The sequence below is a fragment of the Dendrobates tinctorius genome, unplaced genomic scaffold (assembly GCF_039654945.1).
Source record: "Dendrobates tinctorius isolate UK_male_01 unplaced genomic scaffold, ASM3965494v1 ptg000342l, whole genome shotgun sequence".
Lineage (NCBI taxonomy): Eukaryota > Metazoa > Chordata > Amphibia > Anura > Dendrobatidae > Dendrobates > Dendrobates tinctorius.
The window spans coordinates 2,745,420-2,771,649 of record NW_027362008.1 but is presented as its reverse complement, the minus strand read 5'-3'; the positions used below and the strand labels follow the sequence as shown (position 1 = coordinate 2,771,649).

The 26,230-nt window shown below is 48.7% G+C and overlaps 1 protein-coding gene and 1 long non-coding RNA gene across 3 annotated transcripts in view; one reads left to right on the top strand and one right to left on the bottom strand.

Moving 5' to 3' along the window:
• Positions 1-1,618: 1,618 nt before the first annotated feature.
• On the bottom strand, positions 1,619-11,101 carry LOC141074954 (uncharacterized). The gene is made up of 2 exons (XR_012227242.1): positions 10,468-11,101; positions 1,619-2,595 (listed from the first exon to the last, which is right to left on the bottom strand). It is a non-coding gene; the product is annotated as an uncharacterized lncRNA (long non-coding RNA).
• A 4,733-nt stretch (positions 11,102-15,834) lies between these two features.
• The window catches only part of LOC141074929 (uncharacterized), a 28,721-nt gene continuing 18,325 nt past the window's right edge, over positions 15,835-26,230 (top strand). The window contains exons 1-6 of one of the 2 annotated variants that reach the window (XM_073562248.1): positions 15,835-16,008; positions 16,411-16,558; positions 16,877-17,056; positions 17,991-18,114; positions 24,877-24,974; positions 25,053-25,131. In XM_073562248.1, the coding sequence (XP_073418349.1) occupies positions 16,481-16,558; positions 16,877-17,056; positions 17,991-18,114; positions 24,877-24,974; positions 25,053-25,131 (559 nt within the window). In that variant the 5' untranslated portion in view covers positions 15,835-16,008; positions 16,411-16,480. The remainder of the gene's footprint in view (positions 16,009-16,410; positions 16,559-16,876; positions 17,057-17,990; positions 18,115-24,876; positions 24,975-25,052; positions 25,132-26,230) is intronic. The other variant, XM_073562249.1, reaches the window with a different exon arrangement.

The following is a 26,230-nucleotide window of genomic DNA, read 5'->3' as shown; positions in this document are numbered from 1 at the left end:
CAGCACTGCATCCCGGCACGGTCATGGAGCACGGCCGGAAAACGGAAGTCGCACTCTGACGCTGCCGGGACCTATTGCCCAGAACACTTCCGGGGTGGGTACCAGAAGCTGCAGGAGACGCCAGCCGGCAGATCCCGTACAGGCACAGTGCTTAAGGGTGGATCGCTGGTCAGGCAGGGGCACTAGTGCAGCTATGGAGGCACAGCAGCCCTCTCCACAGCACCAGCAGCAGAATCTGAAGCCACAGCAGCAGCATTGGGAGCCAGAGCAGCTGCAGCGAACCCCAACCTCAGCCTCACCAGGACAGAAGCTACAGACGCTCCAAGCGCAGGTCCAAAAATTCTACATCATGTTCCAAATTATTATGCAAATGATATTTTTCTCTGATTGTCCTAAATGGTCGGTGCAAATGACAGTCAGTCTAATAAAAGTCATCACCCGTTACAGTACACATCGAATTTTATTGAAGAAACCTCCCAATGATAACAGTATAATCTCAAAATGGATAAAAACTCAAAATGCACTTGTTACACCCGGTCCCCGATCTCGCTCTGCACTCCATTCTGGTCACTCACCTCCTGATTTCCACGTTGTCCCTGTGCCTCAGCGAGCTCCCTGCCTGGGGTCTCATGCTCTGTCTGTCTCTCAGCGTCCTGCTCCTTCTCCCTCCCCCACCTCCTGGCGTGATGCCAGGGAAAGTCCTTAGAAGGCAAGCTCGTGTCTCCCTGGTCTCTTAAAGGGGCAGCGTGCATTTTTTGAATTTTGCAATTATCCAGTGGCAGCGCACTGATTACTATTTCTGGCCTCTCCTGCATAGGGAGAGCGCCGGAGCAACGAGTGTTCACCATTGCTACATCCGGTTCTGTCTCTGATCTATCTGCTCTGCATTAGCAGTCTGTGCACTTGCTCATACTCTTTGTCTCCACAGAGTATCAGTGTCCTGTATTCAGCGATCTCTGACATCAGCATTCATCTATGCAAGTGCCATCCCGTTCCGCCAACAGCCATCTGAACCCATGGACTGTGACAAGGTTACTGGAGCCAGCTTGCTACCATCTAGCTGGAACCGGACCTTCCTCACCAGTTCCTGCTTCTCTACGGTCTTTTCCATTATATCTGTTACCCCTTTGTCCTGCTGGGACAGCTGCCACGTGTCTGGGGTCTAACTGGAGGTAGCAACTGTGTCCTCCTGGTATTTCACTCTCGTCCTATTCGAGGGGCTTTACTACGGGTACCCATGGCTCACTAGTTACGTCCCCTTCGGAGCCCCCCAGACCGTGGTCCCGAGGTTCCACTTTAAAAATAAAAAACGAATGTGAGCTTCACCATCTGTGCCTCCGCTTCCAGATTGCTCCAGCCATGGAACCCGCTGGATCCCAGAGGCCTCCGACTGTGGAGCTGTGCCAAGAGGTGACCCGTTTAAAGGATCAACAGGACAAGATCATGACTTATCTTTGCAGCTTGTCCACCCGCATGGATTCCCTGCTGACCTCGGCTGCACCTGACTCATCTACCAGTGTCATGGATTTTTGATTGATATAGATATATATCTCTGTGTGTGCTGCGGCCTGTCCTTATTAGAGTCTTATTGAGCGCTCAAGGAAGGAAAGACGCCAAGTCTAGTTAGCAGCAATCCTTTCCAGCAGAACTCTGGAAGTTTATTCACATACATGGTTTTATCAGTTCATACAGAAAGGAGTGGTTACTCATCAACATAAAGGCTGAACTTATCTAATTGGTCAGTTTAAATACATGAACATATATGGGAGAGTTTACCAAAAAGCTGATTCTAGCAATATAATTTACGGCCCATTGTCCTGCAGTGTCAGCAATGTTCCAATATCGGCTGGAACATCTGGCCTAAACTTCCTCTTTTCTCATGTCTGCTAGATATTTCTCAAGACACGAGACAATGCTATCACGTTGGTTGTCCAGACGGGCTTCATGGGGTTAGGTCATCTTTAGCCACTGATTATAAAGTTCAAGAGAGCTGTGAAGGTATCTATCTGTGCATATGAATATATAGAGTATATATGAGTATATAAGTACTGTATATAGCATATAGCCATAGCAGGCAAGTGAGATCTAGATGAAATACATATTTATTTCTATAACAATCCCCCCTTAGATATCACTTGACCTAAAATCCTGCTCCTGGCCCAAAGCGCTGCAACCCTTTTATGCTGCCAGTGGACTGACGTATGCCTAGCGCATACACATCCTACCTCCGTACAGACTTTCGCAAATGGGCGGTCAGGAGATCTGTCCCTAACGGGGGTTTGGTGCAATGTAATCAAAGTCTCTTAGCAGTCTATGCAGTCAGTGCATGTGTATTCTCTGTCAGGTAGGTAATTTATTCAGTCAGGGAGGTCATCCACAGCATCATTCCAGCTCAGGTGTATCTTCTGGTATGAAGGCCTTTTCCTGCAATGCGGTGCGTGGATCCAGGTGGGGGGTTCTCATTCCAGGTTGGTGATGTCAGCACTTGGAGAAGGGCCATCAAATCTGGGATCGAGTGCTTCTCCCTACGGACTTTTTCCGCCAACACTCAGTCTCCTGACTTCAGGACGTGCATACCAGGCACCGAATCTGGAACTGGCAATGAAGGAGAAAAACTTGAGAATGGACATTAGCAAGATTCTTGATAAATTCAATTACACATGCAGACAAAGTATCATTTTGCATAGTCAACTGCTAAGTAAAGAATACCCCTAACCTGAGTTTGTGACCCAAATAAAGTTTCATATTGGTGACAGCTTTTTCCTGAGTCTATGGGAGTGTCTAATGCCAGGGTTTGTCTGTCTCTTGGGCAAATTTTTTAGCATGCTGCTCTTAAGTGTCTCACTTAGTAGGTCTCTTGTCTCAGGTTTGCTGTGTATGTGGGTCCCTGATCGCTTGCTATTGCTTCTGGAACCCCCATATCTGCACGCTATTTTTGAGAGTAGCTTCTTTGCAGTAGTCTTTGCCAACCGGTTCCTTACTGGGAAGTCTTCAGGCCGGATGATGTGGAGGAACTTTCCCACTTGTCCGATGTTGAATTTGTCGGAGGCCAGACAGCTGCTGGGAATTTGGCTGTTAAGGTGGGAGGCGAGTCCAATCAGGTCATTTATCCGTGTCTTCAATTCTGTGCGGGGGCCATGTACCCATTGAACCTCCGTAGGGTACATACTCTGAGGTAGACGGTTTGAGGTAGACAGGTTTCTTGGAGCCCAGTGCTTTTTCCCTTCAGCATCCAGCTTTCCTTCTCCTTCCGAGTCTGGTCCTGCTACTTCTTCTACAGGTTTCTGGAAGTCATTTTGTCTGGTTTTCTCGTCTTCAGTCGTCTTGTAGTAGCCGTCCGGCTCTACGACCTCTCCCATTTTCCATATTGTCTTAATCTTGGCTGCTTCTTTGGCTGCCACGTCTGCCATGTTGATGCCCCGTGTCTCTACTGTGTTCAGTTTTCCGTGTGCCTTGACCTTCAACACTGCCACCACTTTTAATAGTTGAAGAGCGTCCAGCAGGCCTCTGATGGCTCCATGATGCTTCACGGTTGATCCGCTTGCTGTGATGAAGTCTCCTGCAGCTCAGATGGGTCCGAAGTCGGGTGCCATGCGAGTACCTGGAAGTTTTGTTCTTCGCAGTCTGGCAGGCCTTTCGTCAGCTCTATCAGATCCGCTTCTTGGGCTGACGAACTTCTGGACCATAGGATGTCTTGATTGCTGGTCACTGCACATCCCCTGTGGAACCTTCCTTCATCATCTGCAAAACTGGAGCCATCTACGGTATCTTGCAGATTTTTCATCCGAGGGTCCACATCCGCATCCCCTCTTGGGAGTGGGAGTAGAGACAGGTAACGGCTAAGAGCACTGGAGAGTGGCGGAGAGCAGCCTTGTCAGGAGGGTGTGTGCTGCAGATAGTGTTTTCATGCAGCAGGGCCCCCCTTGCAACTGGATCCAGGCCGGCTGAGAGGTAGTCTAGAGGCCTCTGGTTTTCCTCGGCGGGTCTGTTTTAGGACTGGCCAATAGCATGACCTTCTCCATCTTTGTCTTTCCTTTTCTGTTTGGCAAAGACGGGATGGCTTCTCATAGTCAGGGAGGCCTAGAGCTGGCGCAGAGACTATGAAGTCTTTCAGTTTCTTGTACGAGATGAAGGCTGCATTAAGTTTGGAGCACCAGGGATCCAAGTTCTGCAGTACGAGACTAGACCAAGGAAGGCCTGCATCTTTGGAGTTGTTGAGGAAGCCATCTTCTCCTCCGCGGTCCTCCGGTCATCTGTCAAGTGTTTCGTCTAGTGGGCGATACGGTGTCTTCAGGAACATAACTTGCTTTTGACACCACTGGACTCTGTTTTTGCAGAACTTATTTTGCTGCTCCCCCAGGCAGAGTAGAGGAGACAAGGAAAGGGCTGTGCAGATAGCGATGTCGATGACTTCTGCATGCTCCGCAATCCAGTTGACGGGGATGGAGGAAAATGCTCTGGTGAGCTGTGAAAGGCTGTTCTGGGCCCTCTTGGGCATCACTGTCCATTTGCTCTGCACCCCCCTTATGCGTTTTCAGGAACTGGTCATCCAGGTGAGGGGGAACATTGTGGGGAGCTTCGGGCAGATCCATCACCGTGAGCACCGGTGCTGTGGCTGGCACATTTGTCAGCAGAGTGTGCAGATCTGGCACAACTGGGGTTTCAAACACGGTTGCTTCACTCACAGCCCTCACGTTATGCACCATTCAACCCAGTCTGGTTCTCCTTTCACAGTCTTCCTCTTGATCGAGAAAAGCTGGGACTGCATGATGATTCCTGTGGGTGAGGCGGCTCAATCTGGCCTTGCTCTTTACAGTGCCGTGAGCGACTCCCATTTTCTGGCACAGGGTCGGCAGGAAAACAATCTGTTTGCTGGGGTCCTCTTCATCAGAGATAACGTCCGGCTGAGCTTTCTTGCTCTCACAGGGGGTCTTTTTGCTGGGGCGTCTTCTTTACCAGCCAGCAGCAGTTCCTTTCACCCAGCTTGATCTCAGGTCAGCATCTTGTTAACCAATTTGAGGAGCTGAGTGGCTGTCTTCTGGTCCAGGGCCTGGATTAACTTCAGGGAGCACCTTCAGAATCTTGTCCAAGATGATCCTCTGTCGCTGGAGCCGGAAGCAGTGCAGCCATTTCACGAAGCGGATGTGGTCCTTCTGGGTTGAGAGTTTTCCTGGCCCATGCCAAAGTTCTTAGGCCGTTTCTTGAACAGCAGTTCCACTTAGACCTCCAGTTCGTCAGAGGCAGTTTAGCTCTTGGTGATGAGCAGCGGATGCTGGGCCTTCTGAGCGTCCGGGGTTCCAGACTTGAGTGACACCCGCACTGGCGCAACTTGAAGTCCCCCTTGGACCATAGGCTTCCGGGTGCTATGTCCAGCACTTCCTTGGGTAGGCTTGCACCGGTTGTTTGAGGGAAGCTCTTGTAGGGCCACCAGTATGATTGATTCTTCTTGGGTCTGGGGTGGAGAAGAGGACAAGGTCACATCTTCATGGGACACTTTGGTCACCTTCAGTTCCTGCAGTAGGTCTGCTCTCATCAGGTGTGGTGGGCAGGTCTCCACCATAAACTGGAACAGGATGGAGTGTCCTGGCTGTGTTCACATGCTCAGGGGCTTGCAAGCTGGGGAACGTCTGTCTTGACCTGCAGTCCTCATACAAGACACAAAGTGCTCTGATAGACTGGTGGGGTCGGGGATTTTCACTTCTGACTGCACCAGTGTCCACAAGGAAAGATATGACAGCCCCCAGTGATTTGAGGTATTGGGTCCGCTGGCGGGGTTTCACATGTCAGGGGCGTGACGTCTGGCGGACCTGGTTTGCCTCTGCCCTATGGACAGGGTTCTTCATTGTCTTCTGTGTTTCTTTCTTGGCCTATTCCTCTGCTGGATGACCTGGGTTGCCGGGGTGCTGTGCACTGGTTCCGGCAATGGCCAAGGTTGCCACAGTTGAAACACCTGACAGGTCTCCTGTCCCTGCAGGGTGGTTGCTCCTCCATGTCAGTGGCCACCACAGGAGGGACTGTCCTCCGCACTCCTGGGAGGGACTCAATTCTTCTGGCTACTGCGAGCAGGACATCTACTGCTATTGTCCTGTACTCAGGCCTGGCCACTATCAGCAGTTTCTTGGTTAGTTCTCTTAGTCCATGCACAAAGGCCTGTGCCAACATTTGTCCGTGTATTTGATCATGAACAGTGAAGCCTAAAACTTGGAATTCTTGCCTCACTCTGCCATGAAACTCGTCTACAGACTCTGCCTCGGCTTGGCTCATGTTATGCAGGCTGAGTGCTAGTCTGGCGTTGGCCCACTCTCTGAGCTGTTCAATTAGCTTAGATCCTGATTCCCAGGAATGCACATCTAATTCTGATGGAAGCTTGAAGTGTTCCTTCATGATTGGCCAGAGTGTTTCACCTGCTTTTATCTCCATTATGGACCAGAGATCACTCCAGGTTGCAGCATATGTCTGCTGGCTCTGCTGCATTCTTCCATAAAATGGCATGGGGTCCATATCTGGGTCTGACAGATTTCTTAGAATACTGAACACCTGACTAGGGGTGAAGGGCACATAGTGTAAGAGTTCTGGCTCTATCTGCCCCTGTCTACTTGGTGTCTGTGAGTTTCTCCTAGTACTAGGCAGCATGTATGTCCCTTGTTCATTTTCATCAGAGGAGGAACTGTGCCATTGTGTGATTGTCTTTCTGTGTGTGGGTACTCCCCCCCCCACGAGACTGTATCTCCGTTTGGCACATAGGATCTTCAGTCTCAGACTTAGCATGTGCAGTCTCTGATGGCCCACACCTCCCTTCTGCTAGCTGTTGTATCGGGAGGGCACCTGTGTTGTTGTGTGTAGGGAGTGATTCACTTTCCTCTCCAGGTGTCATAGCTGTCTCTTTAGAGAGGGTGCCCTGTGGAGATACGGACACCTCATTGTCTGGGTTTGGCACTGGGCCAGCTGGTGACAATGAACAGAGAGGTGGATGGGAGGGAGAGAGTGGAGCAGGGAAAGGTGGAGAGGTTGGGAATAGGAGGAGAAGTGAGAGATGGTGGAGGAGAGGAGGAAGGAGACAAAAGAGGGGGAGAGAGTGAAGACGAGGGGATGAGGGAGGATGAGAGATGGGTGTTGATGAGGAAGGTGGAGAGAGAGGAGAGATGGGAGAGATAGGCAGGGTGGAGAGGATAGAGAGGGAGATGGTGAGGGAGGATGAGGTATAGGAGGAAGAATAGATGAGGGAGGGGAGGTGGGAGTGAGAATAGCGGAGATAGAGGGAGGAGAGAGATGGGAGGAGGGAAGAGTGGGGAGAGAGGAGATGGAGGGGGGAGAGGACTCCTTCCCCTTTTCTGCCGTCACTGAAGGCATGCTTAGATTTGTGGTCCCTCTCAGACGGCACAGATTAGAATGCCGCTGAAAACACTTTTTATACACGTAAAAAATATTCCTTTTCCTGTTCACACTTTCAGCACCTTCTACGCTGTAAAATCAGCTGTCACTTTAAGAAATGCAGACAGCAATTGAGCTCAACTATCTACTTCCCCTTTTTTTTTTTCAATACATCATGCCATGCTACAGCATACAGAGCTGCCCGTAGAAAATGACATGCTTAACTTTCTGAATAACACCTACTGTGTCTGTTCCAAAAACTTCAAAAAGGGTGATTAAAAACTCCAAAAAACACTTTGCAACCCCTTTTCTAAATTTGCTTAAAAAAAGAAGGAAAAAAACAAAACCAAAATATTTAGTAAAAAACTTCAAAAGTAGAGGAAACAAAATGGAAAATCAAAAATTGACGAGGGAATAACCAAAAGCAGATAATCTCTTTTTAACAGAAAAGAAAAGGAAAAAGAATGAAGTGAAAACCAAAAAACTGATAAAATGTCACAAAAAGTGGAAGAAAACTAAAAGAGATAAAAAGGGAAAATGATTGTAAAAAGATTTTACAAGGATGAAAACCAAAAATTTGATAAAATCAAAAAGTATATAAACTTTAAAAAGAACCACTCAGAAAAATCAAAAACTAATAAATTCAGGGAAAATGGAGGGAAAAAAGAAAGGAAAACAAACAGTACAATCAAGAAGTTGGTAAACCTTGGAAAAACACTCCAAAAAGAAAATAAAAATCCAAAAATCAGTACAACCTCCAACAATAAAAAGTGTTAGTGCAGAATGCAGAACACGCACCCACTTCCTCTTTCTATGCCTGCGTCTCTCAGTAAAATCCTCTGAGAACAATGGAAACCAAAATGCAGACGGAGACTGCAGTGATATGCTCAAAAGACCCAGCTTTCCCGAAAATTCTCACACTGCAGTAACAAGAATAAAAATCTCCGCCAAAACATGCAAGATAAAACATAAAACTGAAAAGCAGAGTACGGAACAAATGTGACAAAATGAAATATATATATATCAGGGGCACACCCTGTAGGCAAAAAGAGGAAGTGTACAAGGAAAAAAGAAAAAACTTTTTCTGCTTCAGATCTTTGTGGAAAACAGCAGTGAAAAAAAACAGGTTGATGCACAAATAGACGTCCGGGGAGAAATCGAAGCCCTCTTTTGTAACACATATGTCAAACAGCTGCTGGTAACCGATAACTGCCAACCACACTGGGTGCACTGCGCTCGGTGACCCAGGAATGTTTACTATTGGGGCCTGGACCTGGGTAACGAGAGCGATGAGCTCACTGGGGTCCGGACCTGGGTAACGAGAGCGATGAGCTCACTGGGGGCCGCACCTGAGTAACGAGAACGATGAGCTCACTGGGGTCCGCACCTGAGTAACGAGAGCGATGAGCTCACTGGGGTCCGCACCTGAGTAACGAGAGCGATGAGCTCACTGGGGGCCGGATCTGGTAACGAGAGCGATGAGCTCACTGGGGGCCGGACCTGGGTAACGAGAGCGATGAGCTCACTGGGGGCCGCACCTGGGTAACGAGAGCGATGAGCTCACTGGGGGCCGGACCTGGGTAACGAGAGCGATGAGCTCACTGGGGTCCGCACCTGAGTAACGAGAACGATGAGCTCACTGGGGTCCGCACCTGAGTAACGAGAGCGATGAGCTCACTGGGGTCCGCACCTGAGTAATGAGAGCGATGAGCTCACTGGGGGCCGGATCTGGTAACGAGAGCGATGAGCTCACTGGGGGCCGGACCTGGGTAACGAGAGCGATGAGCTCACTGGGGACCGGATCTGGGTAACGAGAGCGATGAGCTCACTGGGGCCGCACCTGGGTAATTAGAGCGATGAGCTCACTGGGGCCCGGATCTGGGTAATTAGAGCGATGAGCTCACTGGGGCCCGGATCTGGGTAATAAGAGCGATGAGCTCACTTGGGGCCGCACCTGGGTAATTAGAGCGATGAGCTCACTGGGGCCCGGATCTGGGTAATTAGAGCGATGAGCTCACTGGGGCCCGGATCTGGGTAATAAGAGCGATGAGCTCACTTGGGGCCGGACCTGGGTAACGAGAGCGATGAGCTCACTGGGGTCCGGACCTGGGTAATGAGAGCGATGAGCTCACTGGGGTCCGCACCTGGGTAACGAGAGCGATGAGCTCACTGGGGTCCGCACCTGGGTAACGAGAGCGATGAGCTCACTGGGGGCCGCACCTGGGTAACGAGAGCGATGAGCTCACTGGGGTCCGCACCTGGGTAACGAGAGCGATGAGCTCACTGGGGTCCGCACCTGGGTAACGAGAGCGATGAGCTCACTGGGGGCCGCACCTGGGTAACGAGAGCGATGAGCTCACTGGGGGCCGCACCTGGGTAACGAGAGCGATGAGCTCACTGGGGTCGGGGCCAGTGTTATGCTGTCGGCTCTACCTGGGGCGGATCATGAAGCCGCAGGTGATTCTCTGTCAGAGGCGTATCTAGGCTTCCTGGCACCCGGGGCAAGAATTTGGTTCTGCGCCCCCACCCCCCCCAAGTACATATGCGACTTGCACACTTAGTCATGTACCCACGAGCTGCTCTCCCTAATGCTCTCAATGTTCAGTAAAAAACTAAGCAGAAAGAGAAGCTCGTTGTCACAGGACCATAAGTATGAAAATCGCACATGAGTGAAGTGTCCGTGTGATGACTACTGGAACCTGCTGAGCCGAATCCTGACATTGCAGCTTCTGAAATCTCACAACGAGTGCCCTGCACACATTTAGGATTCTCCCTTGCCGATGTACAGTCATGTCAGCACAAGTATGTGATTTATATACTTCTGGCCACATTCCGACTAGACGTGCCCGGCCTCGCTCCGTTCACTTTCATTGAGTGAGGCCACACATGTCTAGTCAGCATGTGACCGCATGTATGTAAATTACTGGCACGAGAGAATCCTGACAGCATTCAGTGAGCACTGTGAGAATTCAGAAGTCTGCAGTCACATAGAATGTCTGCAGACTCAGCACAAGCCTGGACAACCCCTGTAATGTTCCTAACAAATAAAAACATGAGAATTAGTCAGTATCACAAATAACATTTACTTCCAAGTACCTTATATATGTCGTCGTCTCTGCAGTCAGTCACCTTTTCTTCTAGACCCCATGATGAGTTTTCTCATCCACATCTCGTCTCTGCAGACTTCCATCTTCTCCGGTCTTCTGCAGCAAATCTCCACACGATGCCCTTAACCCCTTCCTGCCATCCGACGTACTATCGGGATAGTACGCCCACGTGGTGAGCGCCGCTGATCGCGGCCGGGTGTCAGCTGATTATCACAGCTGACACCCGGCACAATGTGTCAGGGGCCGTCACGGACCGCCCCCGACACGTTAACCCCTTGCACACCGCGATCAAACACGATCGCGGTGTACCGGGGGTTAAAGGGAAGCATCGGCAGGGAGGGGGCTCCCTCCGTGCTTCCCTGAGCCCCCCACGGCAGTGCAATGTGCAGCGCTGCTGCGGGGGACTCCCTTCCTCCAGGCCCCCGAATCCAAGATGGCGACGGGGGCCTTCGGAAGCTGGCTTCCTCAGTGCCTGCAAAGCGCAGGCATGAGGAAGTCTTCTGCAGTGCCTGTGTCAGATCGCTGATCTGTCACAGGACAGTGATGTCCCACCTGGGACTATTTAATAAAGTAAAAAAATAAATAAAAAAAAGTGTAAAAATAATTTAAAAAAAATCGGCAAATAAATTAGAAAAAAAAAAAAAATATTCCCCCAATAAATCCATTTTTTGGAAATAATAAAAAAAAACAAACAATAAAAGTACACATATTAGGTATCGCCGCGTCCGTAATGACCCGCCCTATAAAACTGTCCCATTAGTTAACCCCTTTAGCGAACCCCTTAAAAAATAAAAATAAAAAACGAAGCAAAAAATAATGATTTATTATCATACCGCCAAACAAAAAGTGTAATAACGCGCGATCAAAAAGACGCATATAAATATCCATGGTACCGCTGAAAACGTCATCTTGTCCCGCAAAAAACGAGCTGCCACACAGCATCATCAGCGAAAAAATAAAAAAGTTATAGGTCGCAGAATAAAGCGATGCAAAAATAATTATTTTTTATATAAAATAGTTTTCATTGCATAAAACCGACAAAAACATAAAAAACGACCTAAATGAGGTATCGCTGTAACCGTACTGACCCGAAGAATAAAACCGCTTTATCAATTTTACCGCACGCGGAACGGTGTAAACCCACCCCCCAAAAGAAATTCATGAAACTCTGGTTTTTGTTCATTCTGCGTCCCAAAAATCTGAATAAAAAGAGATCAAAAAATTTCACGTGCCCGAAAAAGGTACCACTAAAAACGTCAACTTGTCCCGCAAAAAATAAGACCTCACATGACTCGTTGGGTCAAAATACGGAAAAATTATAGCTCTCAATATGTGGTGATGCAAAAACTATTTTTACAATAAAAAGCGTCTTTTAGCGTATGACAGCTGCCAAACATAAAAACCGCCACAAATAGTAAATCAAACCCCCCGTTATCACCCCCTTAGTTAGGGAAAAATAATAAAATTAAAAAAATGTATTTATTTCCATTTTTCCATTAGGGTTAGGGCTAGGGGTGTGTTGGGGTAGGGTTAGGGTTAGGGTTAGGGTAGGGTTAGGGCTAGGGTTAGGGCTAGGGCTAGTGTTAGGGTTAGGGCTAGGGTTAGGGTTAGGGGCGTGTTGGGGTTCGGGTTGGAGTTAGAATTGGGGGTTTCCACTGTTTGGGCACATCAGGTGCTCTCCAAATGCAACATGGCGTCTGATCTCAATTCCAGCCAATTCTGAGTTGAAAAAGTCATATGGTGCTCCTTCCCTTCCAAGCTCTGCCATGCGCCCAAACAGTGTTTTACCCCCACATGTAGGGTATCAGCCTACTCAGGACAAATTGCAAAACAATTTTTGGGGTCCAATTTCTCCTGTTACCCTTAGGAAAATAAAAAATTGGGGGCAAAAATATCATTTTTGTGGAAAAAAATGATTTTTTTATTTTCACGTCTGAGTGTTATAAACTTCTGTGAAGCACTTGGGGGTTCAAAGTGCTCACCACACATCTAGATAAGTTCCTTAGGGGGTCTAGTTTACAAAATGGTGTCATTTGTGGGGGGTTTCCACTGTTTAGGTACATCAGGGGCTCTCCAAAGGCAACATGACACCCGCAGACCATTCCATCAAAGTCTGCATTCCAAAACGTCACTACTTCCCTTCCGAGCCCCGACGTGTGTCCATACAGTAGTTTTCTCCCACATATGGGGTGTCAGCGTACTCAGGACAAATTGGACAACAACTTTTGGGGTCCAATTTCTCCTGTTACCCTTGGGAAAATGAAAAAATTGGGGACTAATTGATCATGTTTGTGGAAAAAATACGATTTTTTTATTTTCATGCCCTGGCATTATAAACTTCTGTGAAGCCCTTGGGGGTTCAAAGTGCTCACCTCACATCTAGATAAGTTCCTTAGGGGGTCTAGTTTCCAAAATGGTGTCATTTGTGGGGGATTTCCACTGTTTTGGTACATCAGGAGTTTTCCAAACGCGACATGATGTCCGATCTCAATTCCAGCCCAAAACGTCAAATGGCGCTGCTTCCCTTCCGAGCTCTGCCATGCGCCCAAATAGTGGTTTACCCCCACATGTGGGGTATCAGCGTACTCAGGACAAATTGCACAATAACTTTTAGGGTCCTGTTACCCTTGGGAAAATAAAAATTGGGGTGAAAAGATCATTTTTGTGGAAAAAATATGATTTTTTAATTGTACCGCTGTACGTTATAAACTTCTGTAAAGCCCTTGTGGGTTCAAAGTTCTCACCACATATCTAGATAAGTTCCTTGGGGGGTCTAGTTTCCAAAATGGGGTCACTTGTAGGGGGTTTCCACTGTTTAGGTACATCAGGGACTCTCCAAACGTGACATGGCGTCCAATCTGAATTCCAGCCAATTTTGCATTGAAAAAGTCAAACGGCGCTCCTTCCATTCTGAGATCTGTCATGTGCTGAAACAGTCGTTCCCCCCCCCACAAATCAGGTATCTGCGTACTCAGGACAAATTGCACAATAACTTTTGCAGTCCAATTTCTCCTGTTACCATTGGTAAAATAAAGAAAATTGAACCTGAAGTATTTTTTTTATGAAAAAAGTTAGATGTTCATTTTTTTTTAAATATTCAAAAAAATTCCTGTGACGCACCTAAAGGGTTAATAAACTTCTTGAATGTGGTTTTGAGCACGTTAAGGGGTGCAGTTTTTAGAATGGTGTCACTTTTGGGTATTTTCTATCATATAGACCCCTCAAAGTGGCCTCAAATGTGATGTGGTCCTAAAAATAAAATGGTGTTGTAAAAATGAGAAATCGCTGGTCAACTTTTAACCCTTATAACTTCCTAACAAAAAAAAATGTTGGTTCCAAAATTGTGCTGATGTAAAGTAAACATGTGGGAAATGTTAGTTATCAAGTTTTTTGTGTGCCGTATCTCTGTGATTTAAGGGCATAAAAATTCAAAGTTGGAAAATCGCGAAATTTTCAAAATTTTCGCCAAATTTCCGTTTTTCTCACAAATAAACGCAAGTTATTTGAATGAAATTTTACCACTAACATGAAGTACAATATGTAACGAGAAAACAATGTCAGAATCACCGGGATCCATGGAAGCGTTCCAGAGTTATGACCTCATAAAGGTACAGTGGTCAGAATTGTAAAAATTGGCCCGGTCATGAACGTGCAAACCACCCTTGGGGGTGAAGGGGTTAAAGATAGAAGTGTCATTATAATGCTCCTAAATACAAATATCTGCAATATACTGTGGCCTCACACTATTCCCCTCCCTCCTCATACTGTCTCCTCTAACATCCCACCTGTTCACCATACTGTCTCCTCATATATTTACCCCCTCACTCTCTATACCATCTGCTCACACATATCCCCGACTCCCCATACTGTGTCCACTTACATTAACCCATTTGCTCCCCATACTGTCTGCACCAATCCCCCATACTGTTCCCTCATACATACTCTGTGTCCTCAAATCTGTCCACACACAATAAATACCCCACACATTAAATAACCCCCATCCCCACTCCAAACCCCCCACTCATTAACCCCCATCCCCACTCATTAATTCCATCCCCACTAATTAACCCCCCGTCCATACTCCCAAATCCCCCAACACATTATGTACACCCCACTCCAAATCTCCCACACATTAACCCACATCCCCACTCATTAACCCCCCCACACAGTAACCCCCATCCCCACATTAACCCCATCTCCACTCATTAACACCCCCCATCTTCGGTGGTTTCTTCAGCTCCACATTGGAGCACACTTACCACCAGCGCTGAGCGTTCACTCTGGGCGCCGGGGAGTGACGTCAGCAGCGTGATCACATGACCTGATCACGCTGGTGACGTCGCTCTGGCCCGGCGCCCAGAGCTGCAATTGACGCCAGTACAATTGTTCCCTGGGAGCCGGCACGCGCACCTTCTCTGCGCCAGCTGTCAGCTTGACAGCGAACCGCCGACTCTCAGGCCGGGGGGGGCGGCAGAATGCAGCCGCCGGGGAGGACACTGCGGACCGCTGCATTAGGCGGCCCGACTGCGTCCCCTGCCGGCTGCGCCCGGGGCAACTGCTCCGGCTGCCCCCCCCCCAGATACGCCCCTGTCCTCTGTCCCCGGAGGGAGGACGTGTACACGGCTCGTGCTCCTCATGGGGGCAGAGGCATCTTGGGAGTCCATGGCGCGGGGAGCACAGGACACAGTGATTAACCCCACGGTGGATGCTGCTCCACAATCTCTGCAGTCTCCTCCTATCATTCCTGCATGAGGCGGCGGTGTCAGAGAGGAGGGAAGTGTTACACCAAGTCCGGAGACTCCAGCGCTCTCTGCGGCCTCATCCTACCAGAGATCACAGCCACAGCTCGGGGTCTAGTTCCTCTGATTTACCCCTGACATCCTGGCCGGCTCCAGTCTGCTCTCATCTCTCCTCCAGTCATCCTTCCCAGTCACAGACACTTCTCCCAGTTCTTATATCCCCTGCAGGGACGAGGGCGGCTCCTCTGAGGTCACTGACCCCCTCCAGTCCTCTGCCTGCAGTTATCAGAAGGACTGACCGCTCATGGAGTCCTGACCGCAGAAGACTCCACTCGTCTCCAGCTACAATTATCTCACAAGAGACGGATTTCTACTAAGATCAACATCAGGGAACCGACACCGTGACCCCGAGCAACACCGACAACCGGACACTGCACTACCCACAGTCACCACAGGAGGTCACCAGCGCTGTGCTGAGCCCCGCCCCCGATCACATGGCGGTGACGTCACCACTGGTCCTTCACCACTTCTCTCCTGAGCCCCGCCCCCTGATCACATGACGGTGACGTCACCACAGGTTCTTCACCACTTCTCTCCTGAGCCCCGCCCCCTGGTCACATGACGGTGACGTCACCACAGGTCCTTCACCACTGCTCTCCTGAGCCCTGGTCACATGACGGTGACGTCACCACAGGTCCTCCCGCGCTCAGTGCCGCCGCTCCGTCCCGGGTGTGCGCAGCTCGTGTTCTCTGGGGTCAGCCAGCAGCAGATTTCCGGTTCCCGCCATTCCGGTGAGATGACAGGAGGGTTTGTGGTGAATCTGTGAGAGGAGAGTGTGGGGGGAGATCAGAGCTGTTCCTGTGGAGGCTCCTGCTCCATGTGACTGCGGCTCCTCAGTGTTGGGGACGGGCAGCATTGTATGGGGGATGTGCAGCGTCTCCTCCTCACCTCACGGCCCCCGCTGGAGGTGTAGTTACCATGGTGACCGTCCCCCGCTGGCGGTGTAGTTACCACGGTGACCGTCCTCCTCCTACGAGGCTGATAATGAGCGGTCAGATCGGCGGAGGAGGCCGCGGTGGAGTTTTGTGGCTTTTCCTCCAGATTCTTCCTGATAAATGTTGATATTTGGGCAGAATTTAGTGATTGTCGTTCTCTCGTCCCCTGTGATTTCCATCTTCTCCTTCATCATGAAGACGCCGGCAGGACGAGATCCCTCCAGCTGATCCAGTGCTCATCCCTCCTCCTCCTGAATGACCCCCGAGGATGGACGAGGACAGGAATGAGACCACCAGGAGATTATTCCACTGCGCCCTGGAGATCATCTCCCTGCTGAGCGGAGAGGTAACTCCTCTACATTTCTATCAGCTTTATTGTGTGATGTGACGAGTCCGACACCGGGAAGAGGAAATCCAGAATAGGAGAGAAGGATTCTCTACTGTAAGAGCAGGGATTCTGTGGAGCTCTCTGCCCGGAGGAGTTGTCATGGGGATTCCCTATAAGAGCTGTAGAGGGGCCGGGATGTCTGTCCGGAGTGTAATAATATTCCCGGTTATGGCCCCAGATTACTGGAGACTGTTATTGATCCCGGGATTTCTACTGATTGTCAGATCTGGAGTCGGGAAGGAATTCTTCTCCCTAAGTGTCTCTCTCCATACACAGAATTACACAATAGTGAGGAAGACACCGGGGGGCTGTGTGACTCCCATCATCCATCTCCAGGAGTCAGGAGGGCGGAGCCCGGGCCCCATCACAGAGCCTCCCCCGCACTCCCCAATACATGAGAGGAACAAGAAGATCCTGGAGCTCAGCAACAAGATGATCGAGCTGCTGAGCGGAGAGGTGACTGCTGGGACATTATACAGGACTGGAGGATTCTGGGAGATGAGCGGAGAGGTGACTGCTGGGACATTATACAGGACGGCACTGGGGGATTCTGGGTGATGAGCGGAGAGGTGACTGCTGGGACATTATACAGGACGGCACTGGAGGATTCTGGGTGATGAGCGGAGAGGAGACTGCTGGGACATTATACAGGACGGCACTGGAGGATTCTGGGTGATGAGCGGAGAGGTGACTGCTGGGACATTATACAGGACGGCACTGGGGGATTCTGGGTGATGAGCGGAGAGGTGACTGCTGGGACATTATACAGGACGGCACTGGAGGATTCTGGGTGATGAGTGGAGAGGTGACTGCTGGGACATTATACAGGACGGCACTGGAGGATTCTGGGTGATGAGCGGAGAGGTGACTGCTGGGACATTATACAGGACGGCACTGGGGGATTCTGGGTGATGAGCGGAGAGGTGACTGCTGGGACATTATACAGGACGGCACTGGGGGATTCTGGGTGATGAGCGGAGAGGTGACTGCTGGGACATTATACAGGACGGCACTGGAGGATTCTGGGTGATGAGTGGAGAGGTGACTGCTGGGACATTATACAGGACGGCACTGGAGGATTCTGGGTGATGAGCGGAGAGGTGACTGCTGGGACATTATACAGCACTGGAGGATTCTGGGTGATGAGCGGAGAGGTGACTGCTGGGACATTATACAGGACGGCACTGGAGGATTCTGGGTGATGAGTGGAGAGGTGACTGCTGGGACATTATACAGGACGGCACTGGAGGATTCTGGGTGATGAGCGGAGAGGTGACTGCTGGGACATTATACAGCACTGGAGGATTCTGGGTGATGAGTGCAGAGGTGACTGCTGGGACATTATATAGCACTGGAGGATTCTGGGTGGTGACGGTGTCGTTGTTGTCAGGTTCCTATAAGGTGTCAGGACGTCGCTGTCTATCTCTCCATGGAGGAGTGGGAGTATCTAGAAGGACACCAGGATCGGTACCAGGCCGTGATGATGGAGGAGCTCCGGCCTCTTACACCACGAGGTGAGCAGTGAGGCTCCTTGTAGGCTCCGGTGGATGTGATGACGTATCTCCGGCGTCCTCCTATAATAGATGAGTTTTCTCCAGACTTGCTCTGGTTTTCTCTACATTTTCTCCGTCTGACAACAGCTTTCATTTCCCTGATTATTTTCTTCTGATCTGTGAGTCGCGGTTTCTCCGCTGTCGTCTCGTCTTCATCAGTCTTGAGTCTTCGTTCTCTTCTTTCAGAATCTTTCTCCTTCCTTAGAGCATCGGTCACATTTTCTCTGCAGATGTCTCGTCCTTCTGTCCGTTCTCTCCTGTGAGGTCTTTCAGTCTCTAAGTCTGTTGTGGATTGTTACTCAGCAGAGTCGGGGTTAATGTATGGGTGATTTTCCCCCTAATCCGCTGTCGCTCGTCCGTCCCTCAGAATCGGTGCAGGCTCAATGTCGTCATCAGTCGTGGTCGGCGTCCGGCTCCTCCCTCTTGGCTGACACTTGTGTCACCTTCCTTGGACTCCTCCTTCATTCTCTCTTCTTTGTGACAAATCACTTTCTCCGTTCTGTGCACAAAGTCCTGGATAAATATCGGCCTCAGACCTCGGGACACGAGTCGCTGTCCTGACATAAAGATGGAGCGTGGTGGAGCCGATCACCCGTCAGTCTGACATGGAGGCTTTCCAGCAGTTCTCCGGCCTCCACTTTTTATTTTGATCTCTGTGATATACCCCTATAACAGTGATCAAAATAAAAAAATGTAAATCATCCCCCCCCTTTGTCACCCCCTTAGTTAGGTAAAAATAATAAAAAAGATTATAACAATGTTTCCATTCTTTGCAGTTCGGGTTGTGTTGGGTGTTTGGGCTGTGGTTAGGATTAGGCTATGTTCACACGGTGCATTTTTAATGTTTTTTTGCGCTTGGAAATAGGTCAAAAATGCTATGGAATCATTATGCCATCTTACTCAGTGACAATGCTGACGCGCTGTGCACATGATCAGTCATTTTTCTTGAGTATTTGCAGTCCTTTTTTTCTGCAGCATGTTAATTCTTTGTGCGGATTTTTAGCGTTTTTCACCCATTGACTTCAATTGAGTCATTCAAAACTGCAAAAACGCAGGTATAAAAATGTTTGCGGATTTGCTGTGGATTTCCTCAGTTTCTGATTGCATTTTTGCTGACTTCCTATGTTCTTTTCCATGCTGTCATCTGTGTGACATTGTGGGAAACACTGGCGCAGTGGTTCTTATCAGCAGTAATGCTACTGCTCGTATGACCATTGGTCAGAGCACTGCAGGGTCATGATGTCAGATGTCAGCGTTACCCCGCAGAGATTCTGTGACCCACAGCGGTGACCTGCGGTTAAACGCTTTCCGTAGGTCAGCAGGCGTGGGCTGATGACACTACTGCTTTCATTGGGCCACGTTTGCTGTCACTGATAACAGTGATGGCAGGAGCCGCTGATGGGAGACGTAGTCTCATCACCCGGTGTCTGTGCTCACACTTTCAAAAAACACAACACGTAAAATAATTGCATACATATTGAAATAAAAAAACATTTTACTCACCTAAGGCTAGTTTCACACTAGCGTTTATTCCATGCAGCGTACGTCGCCGATAAGCCACGCCCCCTGCCGGCTCCCTGCCCGCCCCATCCGGTCATCGCCGCCTACTATCGCACACGGCTGCATGCGATCTGCGCACCCTATCTATAGCATAGGGTGCGCAGATCGTGCACCGGCCGTGCCTTTTGAAGGTGCGCCGAGCGCGCCAAAATGCAACATGCGTTCAGCGCGCACCTTCAAAAGTGAGCAGCGCACGCTAAAATCCTACTAGCGCACGATCTGCGCACCCTATGTTAAAGATAGGGTGCGCAGATCGCATGCAGCCGTATGCGGCGATGACCGGATGGGGCGGGAAGGGAGCCGGCAGGGAGCGTGGCTTAGCGGCGCCGTGCGCTGCATGGAATAAACGCTAGTGTGAAACTAGCCTAACACCAATTCCCCGATGCCCTTGTCTCCTATAAAAAAATGTAAAATAATAAACTAGTCCACAAAATCTCAATTGACCCACGGCGATCTCACGTGTAGAACAGTCAGATCGGGAGTTGTGACTGCTCTACCCAGCTGCCTGACGATTAACTTACACGAGGTAATCGCTCTCCCAGTGTAAAGCACTGAGCTGCTGTGAGAGAGGTCACATGAGTTCATGATGAACTCCGATGCATTTTCTCACACAATGATGGTGCCGTAAGTGAGAGCACCGGAGCCGATTAGCTGATGAACTCCGGTGACCTCTCTCACGTCACCTCAGTGCTTTACACTGCAGAAGCGATTATCTTCTGTCAGTGTATTGACGTCTGTCTTTGAGAGCAGGAATGCCGTGGGACATTATGGATTATCTTCTCTACGTACAAGTGAGGAATATTGTGGTTTATTATTTTATTTTTGTTGCAGGAGACGTTGGCATCAATGGATTAGGCATTCGGCGAGTATGGTTTAATTTAGATACAATAAAAGAGTGTCAGAGACGGGATTTCTACTCCTTCTCAGGCTTTCTCTGTCCTATGTACCCAAGCTATGACGAAACAAACAGCGAGACACTCTTCGTTGTCTATCTGAATATTCTCTGTTTATTTTTGGTTATGGAGATCTTTTATAGTGCAAGATTAAAGGGAATTGACGCATTACACAATAATCTGGCAGAAATTTGAGTTATACAATTGGTTGTCAAACACATCCTGGGATACAAAATATATTACATGAGAGAATGCAGGGGAACTTTCCTTATGTCAGAGTGACCTGGTTCAAGAGTTGAAGCTCTCAAGAAAAGTTGGGCTGAATCCACAGAATTTTGGGTGGTCGTCCTATATCATCATAGAATTTGGAAACTAGAATGTGTCCTTGACAATTTATGGGAATTGTAAGAAAAACCATCAGACTCTAAAAAGTCTGGGGGAAGACAGATGATAACTGGAACATAGGCCATGCCTGCGTAAAACTATTTTCTTGTACTTTATTCAGTTTAAGGAAAAGAACAGAAATTAAATATAGGGTACGCTGATCGCATGCAGCGTCATGCGATCGGAGGAGGAGCTGACCGGAGGGGGCGCGACCGGGGGCGGAGCTTAGTCGCGGCTGTGCGCTGCGGTGGTGGTGTGGTGGGGCAACCGGTTCGACGATTGTGCAGCGGTGATGCGGCAGGGCTCTGCCGCATTTTGTGAAAGCCCGGAGGCCCCCGCAGATCCACAGTATTTGAAAGTATATTCTGATAGATGCACCCCCATTTTCCCCAAAAAATGTTTGGGGAAAAAAGTGTGTCTTATAGTCCGAAAAATATGGTATTTTTTTTTTCCTTTCACATTTCTTTAGGTCTCATGAAGCAAGTGAAGGGTTAATAAACTTGAATGTGGTTTTGACCACTTTCAGGGGTGCAGTTTTTAGAATGGTGTCACTTTTGGGGTATTTTCTGTCATATTGACCCTCAGTCACTTCAAATGTGAGGTGGTCCCTAAAAAAAAAAGAGAAATTACTGGTCAACTTTTAACCCTTATAGCTTCATAATCAAAAAATTATCTATTTCTATAATTGCCTCGTAATGTTTTCATTTCCTGTTCTGTCGAGATGTCACCGTATCCCAGAATTCCAAGCAGAGGAAGTTCACCAAGCGCCATATTGGGACACCCAAGTGATGGGTGTCTCAATATGGAAACTGCTGCTGGTACCAACCTATTGCGCGGTACCACCAGCGGAACACCGTCGCACCACACACACACACGCTATATGCCGTACGCACCACACACACTCACAGTCACACCTCACACTCAGACTCTCACATACACACTCAGACTCTCACACTCATACTCCCACACAATCACACTGACAGTCACACATTCTCACACACTCTCACATATCCTCTTGCGCAGCACCACCAGCGGAACGCCATTGCACTGCGCCTGCACGAATTCCGCGCAGGCGCAGTGAGTCATTCGGCTGATCTCGGCGGCAGATGCGTGACGTGTCTACAGGCAGAAGAAGCCGGTCACATTAAAGGGGTTTTCCCACGAACGGAAGTTCATTTTAAAAATTGTCTGTGTCTGACTGAGTACGGAGCATACCACATCTCCTGGGCAGGGGAGGAAGCAAGAGACAATACTGACATCACAGCAGGAGATCACAGAGGATTCATTCTGTGAGGTAAAATATTTCACAAATATTTTCCACAATTCTTTACCTCACAGAATGTATCTTCTGCGATCTCCTGCTGTAATATCGGTATTGTCTTTTGCTTCCTCCCCTGCCCAGGAGATGTGGTATGTTCTGTACACGATCAGACACAGGGGTGAGAGAGACAGAGCACAGGGGGGGAGACAGCTCAAACGGGACAGCACATGAGGGGAGAACACAGCACAGGAGGGAGAGAGACAGCAGACAAGGGGGACAGCACATGGGGTAGACAGGTCAAAGAAGAGAGCGCAGACGGGAGAAGTCAGCACATGGGGAAAGAGAGAGAGTGGATAGGTGGGTGAGCACATGGGGAAAGAGAGAGTGGATAGGTGGGTGAGCACATGGGGGGCGAGATTCTCAACGCTGCAAAGCCTGCCCCCATCGTGACATTGCTGCATCCATCTAGTGTTTCCATGATTGAGCTGATGTAAAGTAGACATGTGGGAAATGTTATTTATTAACTATTTTGTGTGATCTGACTCTGATTTAAGGGTACAAAAATTAAAAGTTTGAAAATTGCTAAATTTTAAAATTTTTTGCCAAATTTCCTTTTTTTCATAAATAAACGCAAGTTATATCGAATATATTTCAGCACTGACATGAAGCCCAATATGTCACGAGAAAACAATCTCAGAATCACCAGGATCCATGGAAGCTCCAGAGTTGTTACCTCATAAAGGGACAGTGGTCAGAATTGTAAACATTGTCTTGTCACTAAGGGGTTCTAATGTCAGGCCTTTCCCTGCCAGCCATCACTTCATCTTCTGTTACCTGCCTGTGTGACGGCTTCTCTTCTAGAACAGCGCGCTGACCTTTTATGGGACCATTTTGGGGCACCTGTGATCTTTTGATCGTTGTGTTTTTGTTACATTTTTATGTTCTTCATGTCTTTGATGTTTTTTTTCTTTTGTCGTTTACCGTGTGAGATAAAACCTGACGTGACAATGACAAATGTGTTTATACTTTTTTTTTTTCTCATTTTTGGAGCCAAATAAAACTAATGAGGATTACACCTGAGATCCTATTCATACCGGGCTTTATAGTGAAACCTTGGTGGCAGAGACAGGGGTGTTCTGGAAGCCAAAGGCGGTCATAGCCGGCTCTAATGCTGAGCTGGCTGTCAGTCAGTGCCGGGGCCGTGGTAACAGCCACTGCTCTCTGTACACTGATTGGTGACTGTAGCTGCTGCGGCCGAAAAGCCATGACCAGAAGTCGAATGCTGCCGAGTGTGACTAAAGTTCATTTCCTCCTGGCAGCGGGGCTCTCAGTGCTGACACCGGGCAGGTTCAGTATGTTATTAATCTGCAGGTTAACCCTATATCTGCAGTTAATAGTGTTGTTTTATATGACAGGTTCCCTTTTACCACTTCACTGCTGCTGACAGCCTGATAGTTCCATTTAAACAGCAGCAATCAAAGCTCTCGCCTCATATGCGCACCTGGCATCCTCCATGCATGAACACCAGATATCAGGAAGGGGTTAACAAGCCTTACCACATGACGTCAGAATGCACGGGACGGGGGTCCTAGCCTCAAGGGCTCAATGACAGCAAAATGTCAGGGGGTCCGCTCTTCCTCTACATGGGGTCTGATCAGTACGATATAGGTGGGATGGTGACGCAGGTGTTGGCCCTGCAGGGACATCGGGCCGCACAATGATGGTAATAATCAGTGTAAGTCTCCCGTAAAGGGATGTTTGTTCAGTAGAATATGTGTTATGGGGCTTTTCTGTGGAATCTGCCCAGACAATCTCTCCTTGGCTCCCCGTATACATCAGTCAGCGCCCATGACCCCGACTCCTGCTCTTTATATCTCCTTTCTACACATTGATAGGCACTAACCGCTGCACACCAGGTGCTCCCCAGAACACCGTCCTCCCGAACGCTGTGACTGCATCCATTATCTGTACGTGCACTCTCCTCCTTCAGAGACAAATTGAGAACTTTCCGCACACTTTCTGCTTATTTTTGTGTTTATATTGAGATTTATCTCTCTTTAAAGAGGAATAAAAACTCAGTAACTCACCTTTTAATAGGAGGACGGCAGGTTCTCTCCTCTTAGAGTGATCCCAGAGGATCCTGTCCAGGAAGGAGACCGTGTCCTCATGGTGACCTCATGATCTCTCAAAATACAATCCCTGGTAAATAGTAACTGTCCTTCCCCCAATCTCCATAACGGTGAATTAGGAGAGAAGAAACCGCTGGATAGAAATGTGGAGCTTTCTCCCGCTCTTCTGTGGTTCCATCCCTGGTGGAGGGAAACTTGGAGAAGTTGTGTTTCTTAGTGCGGCTCCTCCATCTGACTGACGAGGGTCTTCTCTGTCCCTCTCCTCAGGGTCCTCATCCTCCGAGGGCAGAGCAGAGAGCATTAGGCTTTGGCCTTACTGATTATCACTACATACTTGGGCGCACAAAATGCTGGGACCTCGTTACCGGTGGTGAGGACCACAACAATGTAATTTAGTCCCTGATACATAAACCTAGAATTACCGGTTCTGAGAGACGTGTCTCATATATAGACAGATACACGGCAGGTCATGTATTCAGTCTGTGTGTCTCCACAGATGGATCCAGGAGGAGAAATCCACCAAAGAGATGTCCCCGTCCTCTGTGTCCCCAGGACTGTCCAGAGGAGAATCACAACATCCCGGAGGATCATCAGGTAGATGACTCTGAAGCCCCCACAACATCTGACCATGAAGTGATGGGACCTGAGCTCATCTTACATTTTACTTTTTAGGGTGAAGATCTGATTGATATTAAGGTTGAGGTTATACATGGAGCAGAAGAGGCGATCGCAATATGGGCCAATCAGCAGGGTGAGGAGGGGAGACTCATGTCTGTTCTGTGGTCACCTACTACAGTCATGGCCAAAAGTTTTGAGACTGACACAAATATTAATTTTTACAAAGTCTACTGCTTCATTTTTTCTAATGGCAATTTGCATATACTCCAGAATGTTATAAAGAGTGATCAGCTTAACAGCAATTACTTGCAAAGTCAATATTTGCCTAGAAAATTAACTTTATCCACCAAAACACATTTCAACATCATTGGAGCCCTGCCTTAAAAGGACCAGCTAACATCGTTTCAGTGATTGCTCCATTAACACAGGTGTGGGTGTTGATGAGGACCGGGCTGGAGATCAATCTGTCATGATTAAGTAAGAATGACACCACTGGACACTTTAAAAGGAGGCTGGTGCTTGGCATCATTGTTTCTCTTCTGTTAACCATGGTTATCTCTAAAGAAACATGTGCAGTCATCATTGCACTGCACAAAAATGGCCTAACAGGGAAGAGTATCACAGCTAGAAAGATTGCACCTCAGTCAACAATCTATCGCATCATCAAGAACTTCAAGGAGAGAGGTTCCCTTGTTGCCAAAAAGGCTCCAGGGCGCCTAAGAAAGACCAGCAAGCGCCAGGACCGTTTCTTAAAAGTGTTTCAGCTGCAGGATCGGGCTACCAGCAGTGCAGAGCTTGCTCAGGAATGGCAGCAGGCAGGTGTGAGTGCATCTGCACACGCTGTGAGGCGGAGACTCTTGGAGCAAGGCCTGGTCTCAAGGAGGGCAGCAAAGAAGCCACTTCTCTCCAGGAAAAACATCATGGACAGACTGATATTCTGCAAGAGGTACAGGGAGTGGACTGCTGAGAACTGGGGTAAAGTCATTTTCTCTGATGAATCCCCTTTTCGATTGTTTGGGACATCTGGAAAACGGCTTATTCGGAGAAGACCAGGTGAGCGCTACCACCAGTCTTGTCTCATGCCAACTGTCAAGAATCCTGAAACCATTCATGTGTGGGGTGGCTTCTCAGCCAAGGGAATGGGCTCTCTCTCAGTCTTGCCTAAAAACACAGCCATGAATAAAGAATGGTACCAGAATGTCCTCCAAGAGCAACTTCTCCCAACCGTCCAA